Source organism: Hypanus sabinus, chromosome 4 (genome assembly GCF_030144855.1).
Source record: "Hypanus sabinus isolate sHypSab1 chromosome 4, sHypSab1.hap1, whole genome shotgun sequence".
NCBI lineage: Eukaryota > Metazoa > Chordata > Chondrichthyes > Myliobatiformes > Dasyatidae > Hypanus > Hypanus sabinus.
The window spans coordinates 81503504-81526999 of NC_082709.1; the positions used below are offsets into that span (position 1 = coordinate 81503504).

The following is a 23496-nucleotide window of genomic DNA, read 5'->3' on the forward strand; positions in this document are numbered from 1 at the left end:
TGCTACATGGACAACAACTTGTTCTCCATATTGTACTGGCCAGGCTTGCGTATCTAGACAGCTAGGACTCAATACCCACGGTCAACTCGGACCGACAGAGGCCCTCACTCACTCATTCACTGTAAGAATTACATTTTTAAAAAGAATAGTAAAATGGTATTTGTGCCCAGTTTGGCTAATGGAAAAATCTTCTTTTTACACACAACATTTTATAACTACTGTATATTAAACAATATTATATTTAGGGCCCTCACCACCCAGAACATGCCCTCATCTCATTACTACTATCAAAAGGGAAGTACAGAAGCGTGAAGAAGCACACTCAACATTAAGACAATGAACCCATGCCGTCTACCTCATAATTTGCTCTCTTTTTGCACTACTGATTCAATTTTTAGTATGTATTTATTATAATTTATAGTATATTTATGAATTGTACTGTACTGCTCCTGCAAATCAACAAGTTTCACAGCATATGTCAGTGATAATAAATGTAATTCTGTTTCTGATTCTGAAAACGCAAGAGATTCTGCAGATGCTGGAAATCTTCAGAATTAAAATCAGGTTTATTATCACTGACATATGTTGTGAAATTTGTTATTTTGCAACAGGTGTGCAGTACATAAGAAAGCTATAAATTACAATAAGAAATATATATGAATTTAAATTAAATAAGTAATGAAAAATTAGAGTAAAAATAGTGAGGTAGTGTTCATGGGTTCATGAACCATTGAGAAATTAGTGGCGGTGGGGAAGAAGCCGTTCCTAAATTGATGAGTGTGTTTCAGGGTCCTGTACCTCCTCCCTGGTGGTAGCAATGAGAAGAGGGCATATCTTGGGTCTTGAACAACTCACACAAAATGCTGGAGGAACACAGCAAGTCAGAGTCTGATTCTAAATATGGGAATACTGCTTACCTGTAGATGATGTAGTAGTGGCTATTGAATTAATAATTTTACGTCTTGTTATGTTTTTTCAGGTTGGTCCGTCGGGCTCAGGGAAAAGCACCATCATCCGGCTCCTCTTCCGGTTTTATGACATCAACGGAGGTTGCATCAAAGTTGATGGTCAAGACATCTCAAAGGTAAAAGTGCAACTCAGCTACTGGGATCTGCATAAATCACGAAGCTGCTGTCTGGATCTGAGAGCGTAGTGTATGAGGAAAGGTTGAGCAAGCTAGGGTATTTCTCTTTGGAGCGAAGGAGGATGAGAAGCGACTTGATAGAGTTGTACAAGATCATAAGAGGCATAGATAGAGTGGACAAGCCAGAGACTTTTCCCCCAGGGTGGAAATGGTAAGTAGAAGAGGGCATAATTTTAAGGGTATTGGAAGAAAGTGTAGCTGGGGTGTCAGAGGTCAAGTTTGTTAACATAGAGCGTGATGGGTGCATAGAAAATGCAGCCAGGGGTGATAGTAGAGGCAGATACTTTAGGGACATTTAAAATACTATTAGATAGCTACTGTACATGGACGAAGGAAAAAATGGAGGGCTATGTAGAAGAGGAGGATTAGATTGATCTTAGAGTAGGTTAATGTACAATATTGTGGGCTGAAGGGCCTGTACATTGCTATAATGTTCCAGGTTCTATATTCTATGTTCAATGCTGGAATTGTAGTTTGTCCCAATGTGAATGAAATAAAGCTCCATGACCCTGCTTCACCTTTCAATAATACCAGTGATAAACTGCTTTTTGCTTCAACCGCACTCTCCTACCAGATACCCCAAACTGACTTTATTAGAGATTTAAAAAGATATCTAAGAGGCATCTTTCCACCCAAACAGTGATCAGTTCAGAGGGAGCTGCCAGAGGAAGTGGTTGAGGCTGGTATAATAGTATCATTAAAGAAGGACTTGGATAGGTAAATGTTACATTCTATAGGGGGGACATCAGAGAGCAGTGGGTATGTGGAACCAGGGGTGGTGGCTGTATTGGTGCTGTATTGCCCTATGGATTTAATAACAATGGGAGGTAGCGGGTCGAGAAATGGAGTGTGATTTGCTATTGTTAGTGGAGGAGATGAGAAGGGAACCTCTTTGAGGAAGATAGCCTGGATAGGGTGGGATTCATTTGTCTGTTTAAAAGCTGCTCCCGTTTTTGATTGTCACATATATGCAAGTCCCATTGTGTGTTGTATGTCAATTGGCATCCTTGTCCATGTGTAGTGATCTACCGAGATCAGAAGTCAAAAGTGTTTTGTCTGTATCATTTAGTTAAAATTCATTCAGTTTGCATCTCAGGTTCTGCAATCTTCCTTGAAATACTTAGGCATTGGATTAGGAAATAACTCATTCTGTCCTGTATTTTTAAGTATTATTTTTACATGTATGGTGAAACATCGAAGCATACAGTGAAATGCATTGCCTGCATCGACTACCAACACAGTCCAATGATGTGCTGGGTACAACCCGCAAATATCGGCATAGTATGCCCAAAATTACTAACTGTAACCTGTACATCTTTGGACTGTCAGAGGAGACTAGAGAACCTGGAGGAACTCATGTGATCAGGAGCAGAACATACTAACTCCTTACATCCAGCAGTGGGAATTGAACCTGGGTCACTTGTGCTGTGATGCTAACCACAATGCTACCACTCTGCTGTTTACCTGCCTGGTCAATAAAATATTGGAGCAGGATAGTGAGTAATCACTGCCACTTAATAAGATCATTCATCATTCTGTAGCTCAGCAATTTCCTGTCCGGTTCCCATCTCCTTTCAGTCTAATCTAACCGTACAGCTTCATCAGATTTCAGCACCACACATTCCGTGACTGAATCCGGATCATTACACACAATTGACTAGAAAGCTGGGCCCGTTGAGAAGATTGGCTGAATCGGAGACTTCAGAATCTGAATAAGGTTTATTATCCCTGGCATATGTTGCGAGATTTGTTATTTTGTGGCTGCAGTACAGTGCAAAACATAAAAATAAGTGGTAAATTACAGTAAGAAATATATATAAAATATTTATTTGAACATTTCTTATGTATTGCACTGTACTGCTTCCACAAAACAACATTTCACAACATACTACATGGCAGTGATAACTCAAGATTTAAGATTGTTTAATGTAATTTCCAGTACACAAGTGCAGAGGAGAACAAAATAATTGTTACTCCAGATCGGATGCAGCATATAAAAAAAACAATTAGATAAAGAACAGCATATAAAGAGACACAATAAATATGAATACGTAAGATAGCTTGATACATAGATCGATTGTATGTCCATAAAGTGACACTAGGTGCAGGAGTATCTGTATATAAAATGACTGACAGGAAATGATAAGCTAGTGGTGGTTGGTGGTGTGGGTTAGTGGGATGTGGTGTTGATCAGCCTTACTGCTTGGGGAAAGAACTGTTTTTGAGTCAAGTGGTCCTGGTATGGATGCTACATAGCCTTCTCCCTGGTGGAAATGGGACAAACAGACCATGAGCAGGCTGGGTAGCATCGTTCATGAAGTTACTGGCCCTTTTAAGGGACCTTGATTCTAATATATGTGTATAAAGCTTTGATGGAGGATGAGTAAACAGGATTTATATTGTAGGCTTCATAGAGTGTACACTCGGTGGCCACTTTATTAGGTATCGTTGCCTCTCAGTGTAGCGAACAACGCTGATGACACTTCTTTAAAAAACACAAATTGGTTCTGCTTCAGCTGGAAAACTGCATCCAATTGTGGTCATTCATTTCAACCCACTCTGTAAAGCTCTTGTTAACTTCTTACCTAGTTTCTTTCTTGAACCAATTTTGTGCTTCTCTAGTTCTGTGCCCCCTAATCTCCTCCACTAATCTCTTGCATGGTACCTAGTCAAACTTCTTAATAACGTCCATACATACTCCATTTCCCTGCTCTCTGTGTCTATTAATTATATCTTCAAAGATTTGTATGCGGCTGCATAGTAATATCTATTAAATACAAGTGCCTCTTTTTAAAATCTGTTCTGGCTATTACTAACTATTTGATCTTTAACCAGATACATGGGAATTTCATTTTTAATTAACTAATTTTATCTACCGCAGATGTTAAACTGGCTTTGCTTTAATTACCCGGATTAGTCCTACCTTCCTTTTTAATAAAGGTATCATATTGGCCATTCTCCAGTTCACCAGCATGCAGCAGACCTTCAAGTAGAATTTTGGAGGCTTTGGTAACGTCATCTTTGACTACTTTTGAAGTAAAAAGGGATGCATCCTGTTGAGAACTGATGTTTTGTCTTCTTCAGTGTATACAAAGTTTTCCTTCAATAAGTTCATTCATCACCTGCAATATCTTTGGTAAATATCGATGCACGTTTAAAGGTCCCTCACCACCCAGGGCATGCCCTCTTCTCATTGCTACCATGAAAGAGCTTCAGGAGCCTGAAGACATTTTAGAAACAGCTTCTTCCCCTCCACCATCAGACTTCAAAGTTCAAAGTAATTTATTATCAAAGTACATATGTCACTATATGCAACCCTGAGATTCACTTTCTTGTGGGCATTCACAGTAGAACAAAGAAATACAGTAGAATCAGTGAAAAGCTACACACAAAACCTGACAAGCAACCAGTATACAAAAGGAGACAAACTGTGCCGATAATAAGCAAATACATAAATAAATGGATAGATTCTGCACAGTCCATGAACCCATGAATTCTACCTCACTATCTTGCTCTCAGTTTGCACTTACTGTTTGTTTTTTAAATATATTCTTAAATTATAGTAATTTTTATGTAGTGTACTGCTGCTGCAAAACAACAAATTTCACAACATCATGCCTATGATAATAAACCTGATTCTGAAAATTTGCTAACCGTAGTTGGGGCAGAAGAGGGGAGTGAAAAAATTCAGGAGATATGGTTAGTGCAAAAGGAAGACATGAGGCTGGTGATAATACATTTTGGTGGGGATATTGAGGACAGGGTGCATGACTGGAGGAATATTGGAATAAAGATGTGGATATTTATGTAGATCTCTAAACATGTCAGATTGGGGTGAGAGAATATTTCAAAACTACATGGAATTCTGGTCTCTGTGAATAGAGGTGTAGAATAATAAAATGAAGAAGTTATGCTACATTATTGGGGAACATGGTGGCATAACAAGTAGCATAACGCTTTACCATACCAGCGACTCAGATTCTTTCCTACTGCTGTCTGTAAGGAACTTGTATGTTCTCTTCATGACCACATGGGTTTCCTCCAGGTGCTCTGGTTTCCTCCCACATTCCAAAGACATAAAGGTTAGGGTTAATGAGTTGTGAGTATGCTATATTGGCACTAGAAATGTAGCGACACTTGCACCCTGACCCTAGTACATCCTTCAAATTATGCCCCCTCATTTATGATGATTGACAAAAGAACAAAAACCCATTGAAAGTTTCTGCAGAGTATTTACTTTTCTCATCCCAGTCTCTTCCTGATATTCTTCAGAATTCTTCAAGATCTTCATTGAACTATTCACAACCCATGGATTCACATTCTAGGATTCGACAGCCTATGTCCTCAATATTATTTATGCACAGTTTATCTTACTGGTTGTTTGTCTTTGTGTGTGTACTTTTTCATTGATTCTTTTGTATTTCTTTGTCCTACTGTGACTACCTGCAAGAAAATGAATCTTGGGGTAGTACATGATGACATAAATGTACATAGACAATAAATTTATTTTGAAATTTGAACTTTGATCTTAATCTATCAGAAGTTTATCTCAAGATGGAAGTGGTACCGAAAGGAAAGCAAATTCAAGAACAATAATTTTTTTTAAAATTCTAAAGATACTGGAAATAAAACAACTTCTAGAAGCATTTAATAGTTCAAGTAGCATGTGTGGAAGGCAAAACAGTTTTAACATTTGAGTCTAAAGCTGAGAAAGCAAGTTTTCAAATTCTTTGAGATTCTTTCTCAAAGGACCATCCTTCATGAGATTATTTCTCAAAGATCTTTTCTCACAGATCCTTTTACAATGATCCATTCTTTATGAGATTCTTTCTCAAAGATCGTTTCTTAAAGGTCTTTTATCACAGATCTATTTAAAGATCCTTTAACATTCAAAGTAAGTTTATTATCAAAGTGCATATATGTCGTCACATACAACCCTGAGATTTGTTTTCTTGTGGCCGTACTCAACAAGTTCAAAAATCTTAATAGAATCAATGAAAGACTATGCCAAATAGGGTGGATAACCAATGTGGAAAAGACAATAAGCTATGCAAATACAAAAGAGAAGAAAAGTAATAATAATAATAATAAATAAACAAGCAATAAACATTTGTGAACATTTAATGAAGAGTCCTTGAAACTGAGTCCGTAGATTGTGGGAACTGTTAGTTCAGATGAGTTAATATCCTTTATTAAGAACCTTTATTAAAGATAATTTCTTATCCTTCAATAAAGATCCTTTATCAGAACTGAGAAAGAGAGAAAGCAAGTTTACAGTAGCCAGGAAGGTGGAAGAGCAGGAGTTAGAACAAAGGGAATACCTCTGATAGGACGAGACCATATGACTCCATGTAGTAATTAAGAATAGCAGTTAGGATCCAGTTGTTTGTGTAACGTGTTGCCAACAGCAAAGCTAGTCAGGAAAAAAATCAAGAAAATGGCTTGCGAGAGTCTCTGTTGATTCACTGTCTTCGCACTGCAGCAATCAGAGTGCTAGGCCTCACACCATCAGGTTCAGGAATAGCTACTACCCTTCAATCTTCAGGCTGAACCTGCGTGGATAACTTCACTCACCTCAGCACTGAATACAACCTATGGACTCACTTTCAAGAACACAACAACTCTTAACCTCAATATTATTTTTTTATTATTACTGTATTTTCAGAGTTTGCGCATTGCTTACTTGTCAGTTTTTGTTGTGTGTGGTTTTTCAATTTTGGGGACTCTGCAGCTCATATTCTATGTATTTTTTTATTCTTCACATGATATGTCCTCTTGCACATTGGATGTTTGTTGTTCTTTGTTGTGTGTGGCTTTTCATGGATTCTATTATGCTTCTTGTTTTGTGGCTGCCTGCACAAAAGATGAATCTCATGGTTTTATATGGCATACATACTTTGATAATACATTTACTTAGAACTTTGAACTTTCCTTGAGAAGTTGCTTCTTGCAAACCAAGCACTGGTACTTGAATAGAAAAAGAGAAGAAAAAAAGACCTTAAGATATAGGAGCAGAATTAGACAATTTGGCCCATTGAGTCTGCTCTGCCATTTCATAATAGTTGATACAACCACATTCTCATGTCTTCTTCCCATAGCATAACAGTTAGCACAATGCTATTACAGCTAGGTATGTCTTGAAGTTCAGAATTAAGTTTTGGCGCCATCTGTAAGAAGTTTGTATGTTCTCCCCGTGACTGCAGAGGTTTCCTCCAGTGCTTCGGTCTCCTACCACATCCAAAGATGTAGGGGTTAGCAGGTTAATTAATCATTGCAAATTGTCCTGTGTTTAGGCTAGTATTAAATAAGTGGGTGTCTGGATGATGCAGCACATTGGACTGGAAGGGCCTGTTCCGTGCTTTATCAGTCAAACTGTCAATCAATAAACTGATGAATGAATGAATATATAAATAACAGCCTATCAACCTCAACTTAAAATATACTCAGTGACTTGGCCTCCACACCCGTCTGTGGCAATGAATTGCACAGGTTCACCATCCTCTGGCTAAAGGAAGTCCTCTTCATCTCTGTTCTAAAGGGACGTCCTTGTATTCTGAGGCTGTGCCCTCTGGCCCTAGATTCCCCCACTATAGGAAATATCCTCTCTGTATCCACTCTATCTAAGCTAGTGGTTGCCAACCTTTCTAAGCCCATGATCCCCTACCTCGGCCTTAGTGATCTACCTACTAAATCGTTTAGAGAAAAAACAGCTCAGATTGTACTTCCAACTTGAGGCCTTTTATTTGGGCTAATTGTATTTGAATGACATAAAATACTTCTGTCAAACTTTCAAATTAATTCACCCAAGAAAACACTATAACTAGCATATTAAACAGGCCATAGCTGTCTTTCTTTAAGAATATTACAATATTTCATACCTTTAATTCTAAGTTTCATTATTTAATTTTATTTCGACACGAAAAAAAAATTGACTGTGGCACCCAGTGTGGTGACTGGGGCTGAATACTTTCTGCTAGTTCCCTGAAATTTGGCTCATAACTACAGACAGCCAGTCTGTGAAGTGCATCTGTCAGTAAGACAGCTCCTGTACTTAGATTTAATGATTTTCATCTGTAAAAATGGCAATTTCACACAGGTAACTTGACCCGGAGTAGGCACTGACTTTTAGTGCACATGTGGTGAGATGAGGTAACTTCTCCCTGCTGCCAAGCCCCCAAAAGTCACCGTCCCTTGATCTTGCTTTAAGCTCGATGTCATTTTGCAAATCAATTATTTCCATTTCAGTATCTCTTGGCACACCAAACACTTGCCGGAATTTGGCTGCTATCTGTTCTATATCGATGGGCAGAAAGGGGCTTGAAATAAATGCAGCAATATCTTTCATGACGTTTAACTCCCCAAAACGCCAATTGAACTCTATTGCCAATTTGTCTAGGTAAGCACAGTATACTTATGTTTTAGCAGTACCTCAGGGCGAAAAGCATTTTCTTCCTTGATGGCCTGTAACATTTTCTCCAAGTTGGGGAAGTGTGTCAGCCTCCCGTTCTTTAAATTTGAAACCCAAGCACCAAGCTTGGCCTTAAACGCATTTACTGCGCTTATCATGCGGGGCAGGTGTCTCTTTTCCCATGAGCTTGTTGTTAAGTGCATTTAATTTAGCCGTTAGGTCTGTCAGAAACCCTAAATCCAGTAGCCACACATCATCTGACAGTTCCTCATGCTCCTCATTTCTTGTCGACAGAAAAGTCTTTATCTCAGGCAGCAAGTCAACAAATCGCTGCAGCACTTTGCCGCGACTCAACCACCAAACGGAGGGGCTATACACCCATACGCACCAGGCAGAAAGAACGGAAGTAAAACCCCGCAACCCCAGAAGCAACCTCTCTTTGCAAACAGCTTTCCATAGCAAGAGTATTGCTATATTGCCATTATCCTAATTAGTATTGCTTATTTTTATATTGCTCACATTACAGCAGTATTTGTGTATCTATTTTTCTTTTTTTTCGGGATCTACTGGGGAAGTCTCAAAGATGAACCGGTCAATCACAATCAACTGGTTGGCGACCACTTATCCAAGCCTTTCAGTATTCAGTAGCTTTCAGTGATATCCTTCCTCGTTCTTCTATACTCCAGGCTCAGAGGCACCCTGAGCTCATACCCTGTCATTTCTGGAATCATTCTCGTAAACCTCCTCTGGATGCTCTTCCATGCCAGCACATCCTTTCTTAGATTAGGGGCCCAAGACAATACTCCAGGTGTGGTCTGACCAATGACTTATAAAGCCTCAGCATTTCATCCTTGATTTTATATTTTAGTCCTCTTGAAATGATCGCTAACATTGCATTTGGCGTCCTTGCCACCAGCTCAACCTGCAAGTTAACCATTAGGGAATCCTGCACAATAACTCTCAAGTCCCTATTGTAGCTCTGATTTCTGAATTTTTTTCTCATTTAGAAAATAGTCCACAGCTTTATTCCTGCTACCAAGGTGCATGATTATGCACCTCCTTACGATATATTCCATCTCCCACTTCTTTGTACTAATTTGTCCACGTCTTTCTGCAGACTGCCTGCTACCTCAACACTACTTGTTCCACCACCTATCTTTGTATCCATCTGCAAACTTGGCCACAAATCCATCAATTCTGTCATCCAAATCATTGATATATAACGTGAAAAGAAGGGATCCCAACACTGACCCATACAGAACACTACTACTCACCAGCAACCAACTAGAAAGGGCTCCCTTTCTTCCTACTCTTTTCCTCCTGCCTGTCAGCCAATCTTCTAAAGGTGGAGTACTGTCACATCCTGGTAATCAAAGGGTTAATTTGATTGATGAAGCTGTTCAGGTTGGTGGTTTCCCTGTTTACTCAGTGGGTTTGTAGATGATAATGTAAACTGCACCAACGTTTGATGTCGAGACAGGGATTAAACAGCCACTCTTGGATGAATGTGCCGATGGGTTCCTGTCCACAGATGTTTATGCATTTGGGATCACAGGAAGTCCTGATGCGAGCTGGTAAACTCTGCATTCAATCCTTTTATTTGTTTAGCCTTTGGATAAAAGACGCCACATGTGTAACTGGAGCGACTTTGTGTTTTTAATGTTGGGACCATTTAATCTGCTTCCAAACCTCAGTCATTTTCTCTTTGAATCAGCCTGACGTTTGGTGCCTAACAACAGGCACTTAATTAACCAAAGACAACACCTCGCAGTGGAGGTATCTTGCTGAGAATCATGTCACTCCCCACTAATCTGAATAGACTTAAAATCTTCTAATCCTTTTTATTGAGCCATTTTATACACCATTGAACTGAAGCACAGAAGAATTCCATTCAGCTTGTCGTGCCTGGAGTGTCTCTTTGATTACACCGTCCAAGTAATCCCATTCCCCCTGTTCTTCCCCCGTGGTTTTGCATCTTTCCCCCCCCCCCCCCCCCAACCATTGATCCTGTTCCTGTTTACTATTGAATCCCTTTCCTCTGCTCTTTCAGGCAGTGGTTTCAAGGTGCAATAGAACATTGTTCTATTGCCAGTGTGAGTAGTCTAAGGAAAAGTGATTAACTTTATTAACCATGTTCAAGATTGAAGATTCAGGATTGTTAAGTGTCATTTCCAGTACTCAAGTATAAAGGAGAATGTAAGAATTGTTACTCTAGATCCGATGCAACACAGAAAACATCACAATAAAAAAACACAATAAATATGCATAAAATAGCTTACATACATTGATTATATGTACATGTACATAACGTGACACAGGCACAGGAGCATCTGTACATAAGGTGACTGTCAAAGGAAATGATGAAATAGTGGTGGTGGAGTGGGTTAGTGTTGATCAACCTGTCGGCTTGGGGAAAGTAACATGTACATCAAAACAGTGAACTAAACAACTAAAATCACCCAGGATTGCTCTAGAGGCAGCCCACAAGTGTCACCACACTTCTGGCGCCAACATAGCTTGTCCACAACTTCCTCATCCTAAGCCATACATCTTTGGAATGTGGGAGGAAAATGGAGATCCCAGAGAAAACCCATGCGATCATGAGGAGAACATACAAACTCCTTACAGACTGCAACGGGAATCAAACCCCAGTCGGTGATTGCTGATGCTGTAAAACAATTGCACTAACTGTTTTCCTACTGTGCCACAAGTACAGTAGCATAGAAATTCTTGTGGAAGATCTCTGTTACCTCTGCCTCTCATCACCAACAACGATGAGACATCCTACAGAGGGGAAGTGGAAGAACTCGAGGGCTGGTGCCAGTCAAATAACCTCTTCTGCAATGTCAACAAGACAAAGGAGATGGTCATCGACTTGAGGAGAATTTGCACTGTTCACTCCCCTCTTTACTTTGGCAGCACAGCAGTGGAAGTTGCTGGGAGTGCACATCTCGCACAGCCTCTTATAATCCCAGACCAACACCTCTACTTTCTGTTGAGGCTATATCATTCTGGTTTAAGATGGCGCTGGTGAACCTCTGTGACTTCTGGCTGGTGGCTAACAAAACAACTAAATACTTCATTACCCACTTTTTCTGGCAAATGATCGTCACAATAGTCTGTAACTTCCCTTTGAACTTGGGGGCAATTTGATGTGCCAGAACCAAGGGAAGGTGAGGCCATGGGCGTGTTGCTGAGAGCATGGAAAAACATGCACGGGCACGGGCCAGATCAAAGCCATAGAGTCCAGGTGCCAGACGCAACTGAGTATAATGTGCAGATAGAGATTTACAAGCTGAAGCGAAGCGGTGAAGTCCAGCGTATCTAAGTGGCAGAACATGTTCTTCGGACGGAGAGTTAAGCGCTGGGCCAGATTGAAAAGGTCAACGTGTTGGAAAGGCTAAGGTGTTGGGGCCTGAGGTGAGGTATGGGCTGATTAAGATCGCTGCTCCACTGCGTTTACTTGGTTCTGTGCTGAACTATGGGACTCTCTTGAGGACTTAAGTTCAGAAACACTACTTGCTTGCAGTTACTGTTTGCATGATGTATTTTGTCAATGCACGTTGGGTGTTCGACAGTTTTTTATTTTATTTTATTATGGACATGATGTGGCTTTTCATTCTCTGCACGTCGGGTCTCCTAACAGTCTTTTTCATATGTTTTTGTTTGCCTGTTAGGAAATGAATCTTAAGGTTGTATAATGTATACAATACTTTAATAATAAATGTACTTTGAACTTTGAGAACGGGACTGTACACATTTATACTCATGTCATTGTTCAGATGTGCAGTAGAGAGCATCCTACCAAGCTGCATCACTGCATGGTATGGAAAATGCACCACGGCAGCCAGGAAGGTTCCACAAGTCAAAACTTCCCAAAGTATCACTGGCACCAGCTTACGTGCCTACAAAGATTTATGCAGTTACAAGAAAAAGTTTGTGAATCCTCTGTTGTTACTTGGTTTTCTGTATTAATTACTCATAAAATATGGTCTGATCTTCATCTAATTCACAATCTATCTGCCGAAACTAATAACACACAAACAATTGTACTTTTCATGTTCTTATCAAACACATTGTTTACTTATTCACAGTCCAGGCTGCAATAACCTCCACCAAACACTTCCTGTAGCTGCTAATCAATGTTGCACAATGGCAAGGAGGTATTTGAGACCATCTCTCCACTCAAAACTGTTCCAGTTTATCAGTATTTCTGAGATACCTTGTATGAACAGCCCTCTTCAGGTCATGCCATAGTATCTCAGTTGGATTAAGGGCTGGACTCTGACTTGTCCAAAACACATATTTTCTTATTTTTAAACTATTCTGTTGTTGATATACTCTTGTGTTTCGGATCATTGTCTATTGCATCATCCAACTTCTATTAAGCTTCAGGTGATGGACACTGCCCTGACATTCTCCTGTAAAATGTCTTGGTACAGTTTTGAATTAATTGTTCCCTCAACGATTGCAAGCTGTCCAGACCCTGAGGCAGCAAAGCAGCTCCAAGCTTCCTTCCGCCATGCCTCATCGAGATTTGGTGTTGGTGTGAAGTGCCTTTTACCTCCAAACATGGCAGTGTGCATTTCTGCCATGAAGTTCAAGCATTGTGGAACATCCAGGTGGTCTTTTGCAAACTTGTGATGTGCAGCAATGTTTTTTTTTGGAGAGCAGTGGTGTCCTTCAACAAACACCGTTCTTGTTCAGTGTTTTTCTTATAGTGGACTCAGGAACAAAGACTTTAGCAAATTCTAGAGATTTCTGCAAGTCTTTTGCTGTTACCCTTGGGTTCTTTACATCTTCTTCAGCATTGCACGTTGTGCTCTTGGTGTGATCTTTGCAGGACACCCACTCCTAGGGAGAGTAGCAATAGTAATGAGTCTCCTCCATTTGCAGACAATTTCTCTTACTGTGGACTGATGAACACTCAGGTGTTTAGAAATGATTTTGTAGCCTTTTCCAGCTTCATGCATCTCCACAATTCTTCTTTTAAGGTCCTCTGAAGGTTGATTTGATGGAGGCATGGTGCACATAAGCAGATCTTTTTTCAAAGAAGCAAGCTCTGTCAGTAACCTGACTCTGTGTTTTTTTATATAGGGCAGGGCACCTCTACAACCCACACCTCCAATCTCACCTCATTGATTGAAACATCTGACTCCAAATAGCTTTTATAGAAGGCATTACCCCAGCGGTTCACATTATTTGTAAGCTTTTGCAACTGTATGCAGAAAAGTGCTGGAAAAGAGCCAGTAATGTCGTGAAGGATTTACCCACCCTGCTCATGGCCTGTCTGTCCCACTCCCATCAGGAAGGAGGCTATGTAGCATCCACGCCAAGACCACCAGTCTCAAAAGCAGCTACTTTCCCAAGTAGTAAAGCTGATCAACACCTCCACCCACTAAACCACCCCCAGCTGCCACTACTTTATCGTTTCCTGTTAGTCACCTTATGTACAGACACTCATGTGCTTAGCCTCACCTTATGTACATTAAGATTAAATAATCTTGAACCTCCAACAGTCTGTTTAGTTCAGAGTTGGATCAGTTTATTGTCATATACATCATTGAAGTGAAATTCCTTGCTCACACGAGGCTCACAGAGTAAATGGTATAGATATTAATCATTAATACAGTGAGTATAAAACAACAGAACTGTGCAGAGTGTAAAGTAGTGCAGAAAGAAATGATAAAGTAATAATGGAACAGGTATGAGAGTCCTGATAAGGAGTGTCGGCCCAAAGCGTCAACTCATTATTCCCCTCCATAAATTCTGCTTGACTGAAGCTTCTCCAGCATTTTGTACATGTTACACTGGCTTTCTAACATCTCTTGTGTTCAGTGTTGAAGAATGAGGCAGCAATACCAGGTGGGGAATGTGAAAGAGATGAATGGTTCAGTAGTCTGATGGCACTGGGGAGAAGCTGGTCTTGAGTCTGGTCATCTGGGCTTCCAAATTCCTGTACCTTCTCCCAAAAGGTAGAAGGCAGTCAAGGGAATGGTCTGGGTGGCAGTATTCTTGACAATGTTGTTAGCCTAACTGATGCAGTACACTCCAGAAGACACCAGGAGTATGGTGGGAAGTTCCAGGTGTCAGGGGTCATGAAGTGTGTGAAGTTATCATTACTAGAAAGAAAGTTCTTGGGAAACTGAAATGTCTGAAGTAGATAAGTCACCTGGACCAGATGGTGTACACCCCAGGGTTCTGAAAGAGGTGGCTGAAGAGATTGTGGAGGCATTAGTAATAATCTTTAGAGAATTACAAGACTCTGGAAGACTATAAAATTACAAGTGTCACTCCACTCTTCAAGAATGGATAGAGGCAGAAGAAAGGAAACTATAGGCCAGTAGTCTGACCTCGGTGGTTGGGAAGATGTTGGAGTCCATTATTAAAGATGTGGTTTCAGGGTACTTGGAGGCACATGATAAAATAGGCCATAGTAGCCATGGTTTCCTCAAGGGAAAATCTTGTCTGACAAATCTGTTGGAATTATTTGAAGAAATAACAAGCAGGATAGTCAAAGGAGAATCAGTTGATGTTGTGTACTTGGATTGTCAGAAGGCCTTTGAGAATGTGACACACATGAGGCTGTTTAACAAGCTATGAGCTTATGATATTACAGGCAAGATTCTAGCATGGATAAAGCAGTGGCTGATTGCCAGGAAGCAAAGAATTGGAATAAATGGAGCCTTTTCTGGTTGACTGCCGGTGACTAGTGGTGTTCCACAGTGGTTTGTGTTGGGACCGATCTTTTTATGTTATATCTCAAAGATTTGGGTGATGGAATTGTTACCTTTGTTGCAAAGTTTGCAGACACTATGAAGATGTGGAGGGGCAGATAGTTTTAAGGAAGTAGAGGCTATAAAAGAGCTTAGACAAATTAGGAGAATGGGCAAAGAAATGGCAGATGGAATACAGTGTCAGTAAGTGTATGATCATGCACTTTGGAAGAAGAAATGAAAGGGTTGACTATCTTCTAAATGGAGAAAAAATACAGAAAATTAAGGCACATTGGGAGTCCTTGTGCAGGATTCCCCAAAGGTTAATTTGCAGATTGAGTCTGTGGTGAGGAAGGCAAATGCGATATTAACATTTGTTTCAAGAGCGCTAGAATATAACAGCAAAGATGTACTATTGAGACTTTATAAAGCACAGGTGAGGCCTCCCTTGGAGTATTGTGAGCTATTCGGGCCCCTTATCTTAGAAAGGATGTGCTGAAACTGGAGAAGTTTCAAAGGAGTTTCACAAATATGATTCCAGGCTTATTATATGAAAAGCGTTTGATGGCTTTAGAAACATAGAAAATAGGTGCAGGAGTAGGCCATTCGGCCCTTCGAGCATGCACCGCCATTCAGTATGATCATGGCTGATCATCCAACTCAGAACCTTGTTCCTGCTTTCTCTCCATACCCCCTGATCCCTTTAGCCACAAGGGCCATATCTAACTCTAACCTTGGGCCTGTATTCACTGGAATTCAGGAGAATGAGGGGTGACATCATTGAAGTATATCAAATGGTGAAAGGCCCTGATAGAGTAGATGTGGATAGGATCTTTCCTATGATGGGAGAGTCTAGACCAAAGAGCACAACCTCAGAATAGAGGAGTGATCTTTCAGAATGGAAATGAGGAGGAATATCTTCAGCCAGGTAGTGGTGAATTTGTGGAATTCTTTGCCACAGACATCAGTGGAAGCCAAGTCTTTATGTATATTTAAGGCATAGGTTGATAGATTCTTGATTGGTCAGAGCGTGAAGAGATATAGGGAGAAATCAGGAGATTGGGGCTGAGAGGAAAATTGGATCAGTCATGATGAAATGGCAGGGCAGACTCGATGGGCTAAATGTCCTAGTTCTGTTCCAATATCTTATGGTCGTATGGTCTATGATGGACTGGATGGAAGAAAGTGATCAGAAGTAGAATCAAGTTTATTATCACAGATTGTGAGATTTTTTGTTCTGCAGCAGTAGAATATGTGAAAAAATAGTATAAGTCACAATAAGAAATATATGTGTGTGTGTATATATATATATATAGTGCAAAAAGAGAGTAAAAGAGTAAAACTAGTGAGGTAGTGTTATGGTTCATTGTCCGTTCAGAAAGGGGAAGGAGCTGTACCTAAAACATTAGCGTGTCTTCAGCCAAACTGCCTTACTGCTCTCTGTAAAGATTAAAGATTAGCTTTATTTGTCACATATACATGAAACATACAGTGAAAAGTATGAAATTGTACCACTGGATCTGGCAAGGTCTATACAGGAGTAACCTCTACGTTCCAGTGTGTAATGTTGTGGTTTGTATTTATCTATTACGGGCACAGTGCAGCACATACAGACCCTTCAGCCCATAATGTTCTGCCAACTTTCTAACCTCCTCTAATATCAAAATAAAACATCCCCCCTACATAGCCCTCCATTTTTCTATTATCCATGAGCCTATCTAAGACTGTCTTAAATGTCCAGAATGTATCTGCGTCTACCACCATCCCTGGCAGCACATTCCACACACCCACCACTGTATAAAAACACCTACTTCTTACATCTCCCCTATACTTTACAGCAATCTTCTTAAAATTATGCCCCCTCAAATTAGCCTGGGAAAAGTTCTCTGGTTATTTACTCTAAACTATGCCTCTTATCATCTTGTATTCCTCTGTCAAGTCACCTCTCATCCTCCTTCACTCCAGAGAGAAATAGCTCAATCAACCTTTCCTCATAAGACACACCCTCTAATCTAGACAGCATCCTGGTGAATCTCCTCTGCAGCCGCTCTAAAGCTTCCACATCCTTCCTATGATGAGGCGACCAAAACTGAACACGGTATTCCAAATGTGATCTAACCGGGGTTTCATAGAGCTGCAACATTATCTTGAGGCTCTTGAACTCATTTCTCCAACTGATGAAGGCAAGCACAACGTAGGCCGCCTTAATAACTTGTGCGGCCTTTGAAATGTCTTTGGATGTGAATCTCAAGATCTCGTGGTCTTGCGCTCTCCCTGGTATTCTGACCTACAGCCACCACAGTGAACCACTTACCTAGCCATGTTCTCATTACTGCTTGTGGGACATTGTTGTGAATGAGTTGGCTGATGTATTTTTTATATTAAGACAGTGATAAGACCATAAGATGTAGGAGCAGAGTTAGGTTGTTTGGCCCATCAGGCCTGCTCCACCATTCCATCATGGCTAATTTATTATACCTTTCAAATTGTGGCTGTACATACATCACATACGGCATATAAAATAAAATATTACCACAAATAAGTTAATAAAATATAGTTCAAAGTGCATGTGAAGTGCACAGCACAAGTAAACAGCTTGCTGCCCTAGCAACAAGACCTTGGTGGTGGCAGGGTATACATTAGTCTCACAGGCTGGGGGAAGAAGCTGTTACCCAGTCTGGCAGTCCTAATTCTGATGCTTCTTCCTGATGGTAATGGGTCAAAGAAATTGTGGGATGGGCTGAGGGATCCTCAACAATGCTTTGGGCCTTTTATCTACATTGAATAGGGAGGAGAGAGACCCCAGTGATCCTTTCAGCAGTTTTCCATATCTTCTGTAGGATCTTGTGGTCCAATCCCTTGTAGCCAGAGGAGATATTCTCAAAGGTGCTTCTGTAGAAGGTTGTTTGAATGGGAGCGAGGAAACTTGTTCACCTCAGTCTCTTCACAAAGTGTAGATGCTGCTGTGCCTTTTTGACTGATGAGGGTGTGTGAGCCCAGGTAAGATCATCCGTTATGTGCTCTTCACGTTCTTCCATTGATGTGCAATGGAGAATGGTCAACCTGCACCTTCCTGATGTCCATAGTCTTCTCCTTGTCTTGTCCATGTTGGGACTCAGGTTGTTGTTCTCACACCAGTTGACAGTCCTCTCTACCTCCTCTCTGTATGTCGACTCATCATTGTTACTGATGAGGCTGACCACTGCAGGAGGCCAAGGTGGGATTTTGTACGAACCATTACCAGCTGCTCAAGGCACTTCATGATTGTTGAGGTCAGTGCTGTTAACCCATAACCTTTGATGCCCTTACTCATCAAGAACTTACAACTTCCATTTTAAATAGACCCAATGACTTGGCCTCCACAGCCACCTGGGGCAACAAATTTCACAGATTCATTTCCTCAGGCTAAAGAAATTCCTCCTCATCCCTGTTCTAAATGGATATTCCTCTATTCTGAGGCTTTGGCTTCTAGTCCTAGACTCACCACCGTAGGAAACACCTTCTCTACATGCACTCTGATGCATCACAGTGATGCAATCATTAGAATGCTCTCCGCGATAACATAAAACCATAAGGTAAAAGAGCAGAATTAGGCCATTCCACTCATTGTCTGCTCTGGCATGTCACCGTGGCTGATTTAAGTACTCTATGCTCTGTGAAGTTGAGTTGTCCAGGAACATGTAAACAGGTGTGAAAATAGATCTTATTCTTCTCCTAACACTGTCAAAGATGCTTAAATTGGGTAATGACTGTCAGAATCACATCAGATTTATTACCACTGACATATGTCATGAAATTTGTTGTTTTCTGGCAGTAATGCAGAATAAGACATAAAAATTACTATACCTGACAATAAATAAATAGTGCAGAAGAGGAATAGCAAGGCAGTGTTCATGGATCGTTCAGAAACCTGATGGCAGAGGAGAAGAAGTTGTTTCTAAAATGTTGAGCGTGTATTTTTAAGCTCCTCTACCACCTCCTCAATGGCAGTAAGGAGCAGAGGAGATGTCTCCAATGGTGAATGTCCTTAATGATAGCTGTCAGCTTCTTGAGGTATTGCCTTTTGAAGATGTCCTTGATGTTGGCGAGGCCAGTGCCTCTGATAGAGCTGGCAGAGTCAACAATCCTTTTCAGCTTGATGCTATCCACATTGGTTCGGAAGCCTGAGTAATTGGTCCTCAACCTGGTGGTGTGAGTGGAAGGCTTCTGTGCTTCACGGTCAATGGTAGCAGTGAGAAGAGAGATGGTGAGGGTCCTTGATGATGGATGCTGTGTTCGTGTGGCAGAGCTCCATGTAAATGTGCTCCCAAATCTCCTCAAACACCTAATGAAGTCAGCCACCAGTATAACACGCACAAAATACTGGAGGAACCTAGCAGGTAAGGCAGCATCAATGGAGAGAAATAAACATTTGTCGGTTCAGGCCGAGACATCATGCCAAGCTAAGATGTGATATGACAGCCACTAGTGTGCTCTCTTCGTGATTATGTAAGTCTGTTGGGCGCAGGATAGGATCCAGAATGCTGTCAATGCATATCCAGTATCCTTTTGACCACATTGATTCCCAATGTGATTTCTCAAGAACACAAATCAAATTTGTCATATTTCCTCTTAAGATTGAAATTGGTGGCTTATTTATATCTGAAATACAGCATGGAACAGACCCTTCTGGCCCAATGAGCTGTATCGCCAGCAAATCACCTATGTAACCCTAACCTAATCACAGGACAATTTACAGTGATCAATTAATCTACTAACCTGTACATCTTCGGAATGTGGGAGTAAACCGGAACACCCGGAGGAAACTCAATCATCAGTGGAGAGGAATGCACAGATTTCTTAGAAGTGATGTTGGAATTGAACACTGAACTCTGAAACCCTGAACTGTACCTGATACTCTACCATGGTGTCCTTATTACAGTAGAACTAAAAACAATAAAGTAACCACTACCTCACTATTTTCTTCCTTTTTGCACTATTTTTTGATTTATTTTTACATATGCACTAAGTCACCACTTTATTAGATACATCTCTACACCTGCTTGTTAATGCAAATATCTAACCATTCGGCAGCAACTCAATGCATGAAAGCATGCAGGCATGGTCAGGAGGTTCAGTTGTTATTCAGGCCAAACATCAGAATGGGGAAGAAATGTGATCTAAGTGACTTTGACAGTGGAATGATTGTCGGTGCCAGACGGGGTGGTTTGAGTATCTCAGGAACTGCTGATCCCTGGGATTTTCATGCACAACGGTCTCTAGAGTTTATTGTGAAAGGTGCACAAAAACAAAAAGATCCAGTGAATAGCAGTTCTGTAGGTGAATTGCCTTGTTAATGAGAGAGGTCAGAGAATAGCCAGACTGGTTCAAGCTGACAGGAAAGTGACAGTAACTTAAATAACCACACATTACAACAGTGGCAAGCAGAAGAGCATCTCTAGATATACAGTACAACATGTTGAACCTTGAATTGGATGGGCCACAGCAACAGGGGGCCACAAACATGTTCTCAGTGGCCACTTTATTAGGTACAATAGGTACTCATAAAGGGTCCTCTGAGTGTAGAGTCAAAGAGTACAGAAAAGGCCCAACTCATCCAAAGTGACCATGGTGTCCACCAATAAAGTAGCCACTAAGTGTATTTCTTATTGTAACTTGTCTTCATGCATTTATGCATCGCGTTGTTGTGACACAATTGGCTGATTAGATAGTTGCAATAGCAAGCAGGTGTGCCTCATGAAGTGGCCACTGAGTGTAAATTTCTTATTGTAACATTGTCATTTTTATGTATTGCATTGTACTGCTGCTGCAAAACAATAAATTTCACGACATTTGTCAGTGATATTCAACCTGATTCTGATTCGGACCTGGTGGGGGTGGAACACCTCGTCCTGCTCCCTCTCTCTCTTTTTCTCTCTCAGCAGATGTTTAATTGTTTGCTTATGTTAGGTTGTGTTTCATTAGTGTTTCTGTTTTTTTAATGTAAAATGTGGGTTTATTTATTGGAAGATGAAAGGGCAGCAGGAATGTGAGCTTTGGTCAGTGCTGTGAAATGCTTTATTTCCCCCTTTTGAAAAGCTGTACCAAAGGAATCATTTCCTATCTGGTATGCGTTACTCTAGCTATGGACTTGAAAGGAGAAATACACAGGCACAGACAATTTTAAATTTCCTCGACATCGTGGTTGTAGTCCTGTCTGTTTATGTCTGTCTCAAGCAAAGGCTAGTAAAAGTAATTGGGCTAAGTGAACAAATTACTGCCATTTACAATCCCAAGCTTATTCCTTAAACAAGCAGTACCAGAATCAGGTTTAATGTCACTGATATAGGTCATGGCATCTGTTGTCTTGTGGCAGCAGTATAGAGCAAGACGTTTAAAAAAACTATAAATATATTTTTAAAATTATATAAGTAGTGTAAAAAGAGCAAAAATAGGAATTCTTCATGGGTTGGTTCACTAACTGCACAGAAATCTGATGGCGGAGGGGTAGAAGGTGTTCCTAAAACATTGAGTGTGTGTCTTCAGGTTCTACCTTCTCTTTGATGGTAGGAATGAGAAGAGGGCATGCTGTGGATGATGAGGCTCCTTTTTGAGGCATTACCTTTTGAAAATGTCCTGGATCCTGGGGAGGCTAGTGCCCACGATGGAACTCGCTGAGTTTAGAAATCTCTGCAACTTTTTTCCAATCCTATGCAGTGGCCCCTTCATACCAGACAGTGATGCCACCAGTTAGAATACTCACTATGATACATGGGAGCAGAATTAGACCATTTAGCCCATCGAGTCTGCTCTGCTATTCCATCATGGCTGATTTATTATCCCTCTCTACCCCATTCTCCTGCCTTCTCCCAGTAATCTTTACTAATCAAGAACCTATCAATCTCCATTTTAAATATACCCAAAAACTTGGCCCCTACTGCCACCCATGCCAATGATTTCCACAGATTCACCACCTTCTATTGAAAGAAATTCTTTCTCGTTTCTGTTCTAAAGGGATGTTCTTGTATTCTGAGGCAGTGTCCTCTGGTTGTAGACTCCACTGTAAGGAGAAAGGAGGAAAGTTAGTTACATACAGAGTCGTATCTCACTGTTCTCAAACATGGATAATTTCCAGAATCAGGCAATTATAAGAAGGTATATCAACCACAGGCTTTTGCATATATGGTAGATTTTTTATAATGCTGTTAACATTGCAATTTACATTGCAAGTACACTCAGTAAGCACCTTATTAGGTACAGGATTAAGTAAAGTAGCCCTTGAATATACATGTTGATACTTGGTACAGGATTAGGTATCATCTGCAAACTTAGTCACAGCACCGTCAATCCCATCATCCAAATCACTGACATATAATGTGAAAAGCAGTGCCAACACCGACCCCTGCAGAACACCACTAGTCACTGACAGCCAGTCAGGAAAGGTTTCAAAGGTACATTTAATGTCAGAGAACTGTATACAATATACATCCTGAAATGCTTTTTCTTCGCAAACATCCATGAAAACAGAGGAGTGCCCCTAAAGAATGAATGACAGTTAAATGTTAGAACCCCAAAGCCCCCTCCCTTCCATGCGTAAGCAGCAACAAGCAATGATCCCCCCTCCCTCCCACCATCAAAAAAAGCATCGGTAGCCACCATCGAGCACTCAAGCATGCAGCCTAATGCAACAACAAAGACCCAGGCTTGCAGTACTCCAAAGACTACTGGTTCACCCAGTATTCAACATACCATTGGCGCACACCCTCTCCCTCTCCCCCTCTCTCTCTTCTCTTCCCCCCCCCCCAATAAAGGCGAAAGAGGTGTCTCCATTTCACAGCGAGAGGGGAGACATAACAAGCAACTCGCTGGTTTACAGTGTTAACACAACCATAGGTCTTCTGATGCCCACAACACACCGATCTGCTGAGACACCAACCTTCTATCCATCTCCAGAGCCACGAGATCTCGGCCCTCCAAAGGCGAGCTGAGCTCTTAGGACATGTCCTTGGCATGTCGAATAACGGCCAGTCGTGAAACCCCTAGAGTGGGTCCCATTCACGCAAAGAACCGAAGTCAGCGTGTAGCTCCAGGTCGGGGTCTTCCAAAGAACCCTGAAAGGGAAAAATAGAGATATTAAAGATGGAAATAGAGCTGTTCCTGAAGATGCAAGCAAAGGAGTCACTGTCAGGTGCCATTGTCTCCTCCTAAGCTCCTCCTCCTTTTAAAAGGCCCCCGTTATTCCCTCTCTT

The 23496-nt window shown here is 40.9% G+C and overlaps 1 protein-coding gene across 1 annotated transcript in view; it reads left to right on the top strand.

Moving 5' to 3' along the window:
- Positions 1-23496, top strand: part of abcb6a (ATP-binding cassette, sub-family B (MDR/TAP), member 6a) — a 215276-nt gene that overhangs the window by 123688 nt on the left and 68092 nt on the right. The window contains exon 15 of the mRNA XM_059967532.1: positions 980-1084. Coding sequence (XP_059823515.1) covers positions 980-1084 — 105 coding nt within the window. The remainder of the gene's footprint in view (positions 1-979; positions 1085-23496) is intronic.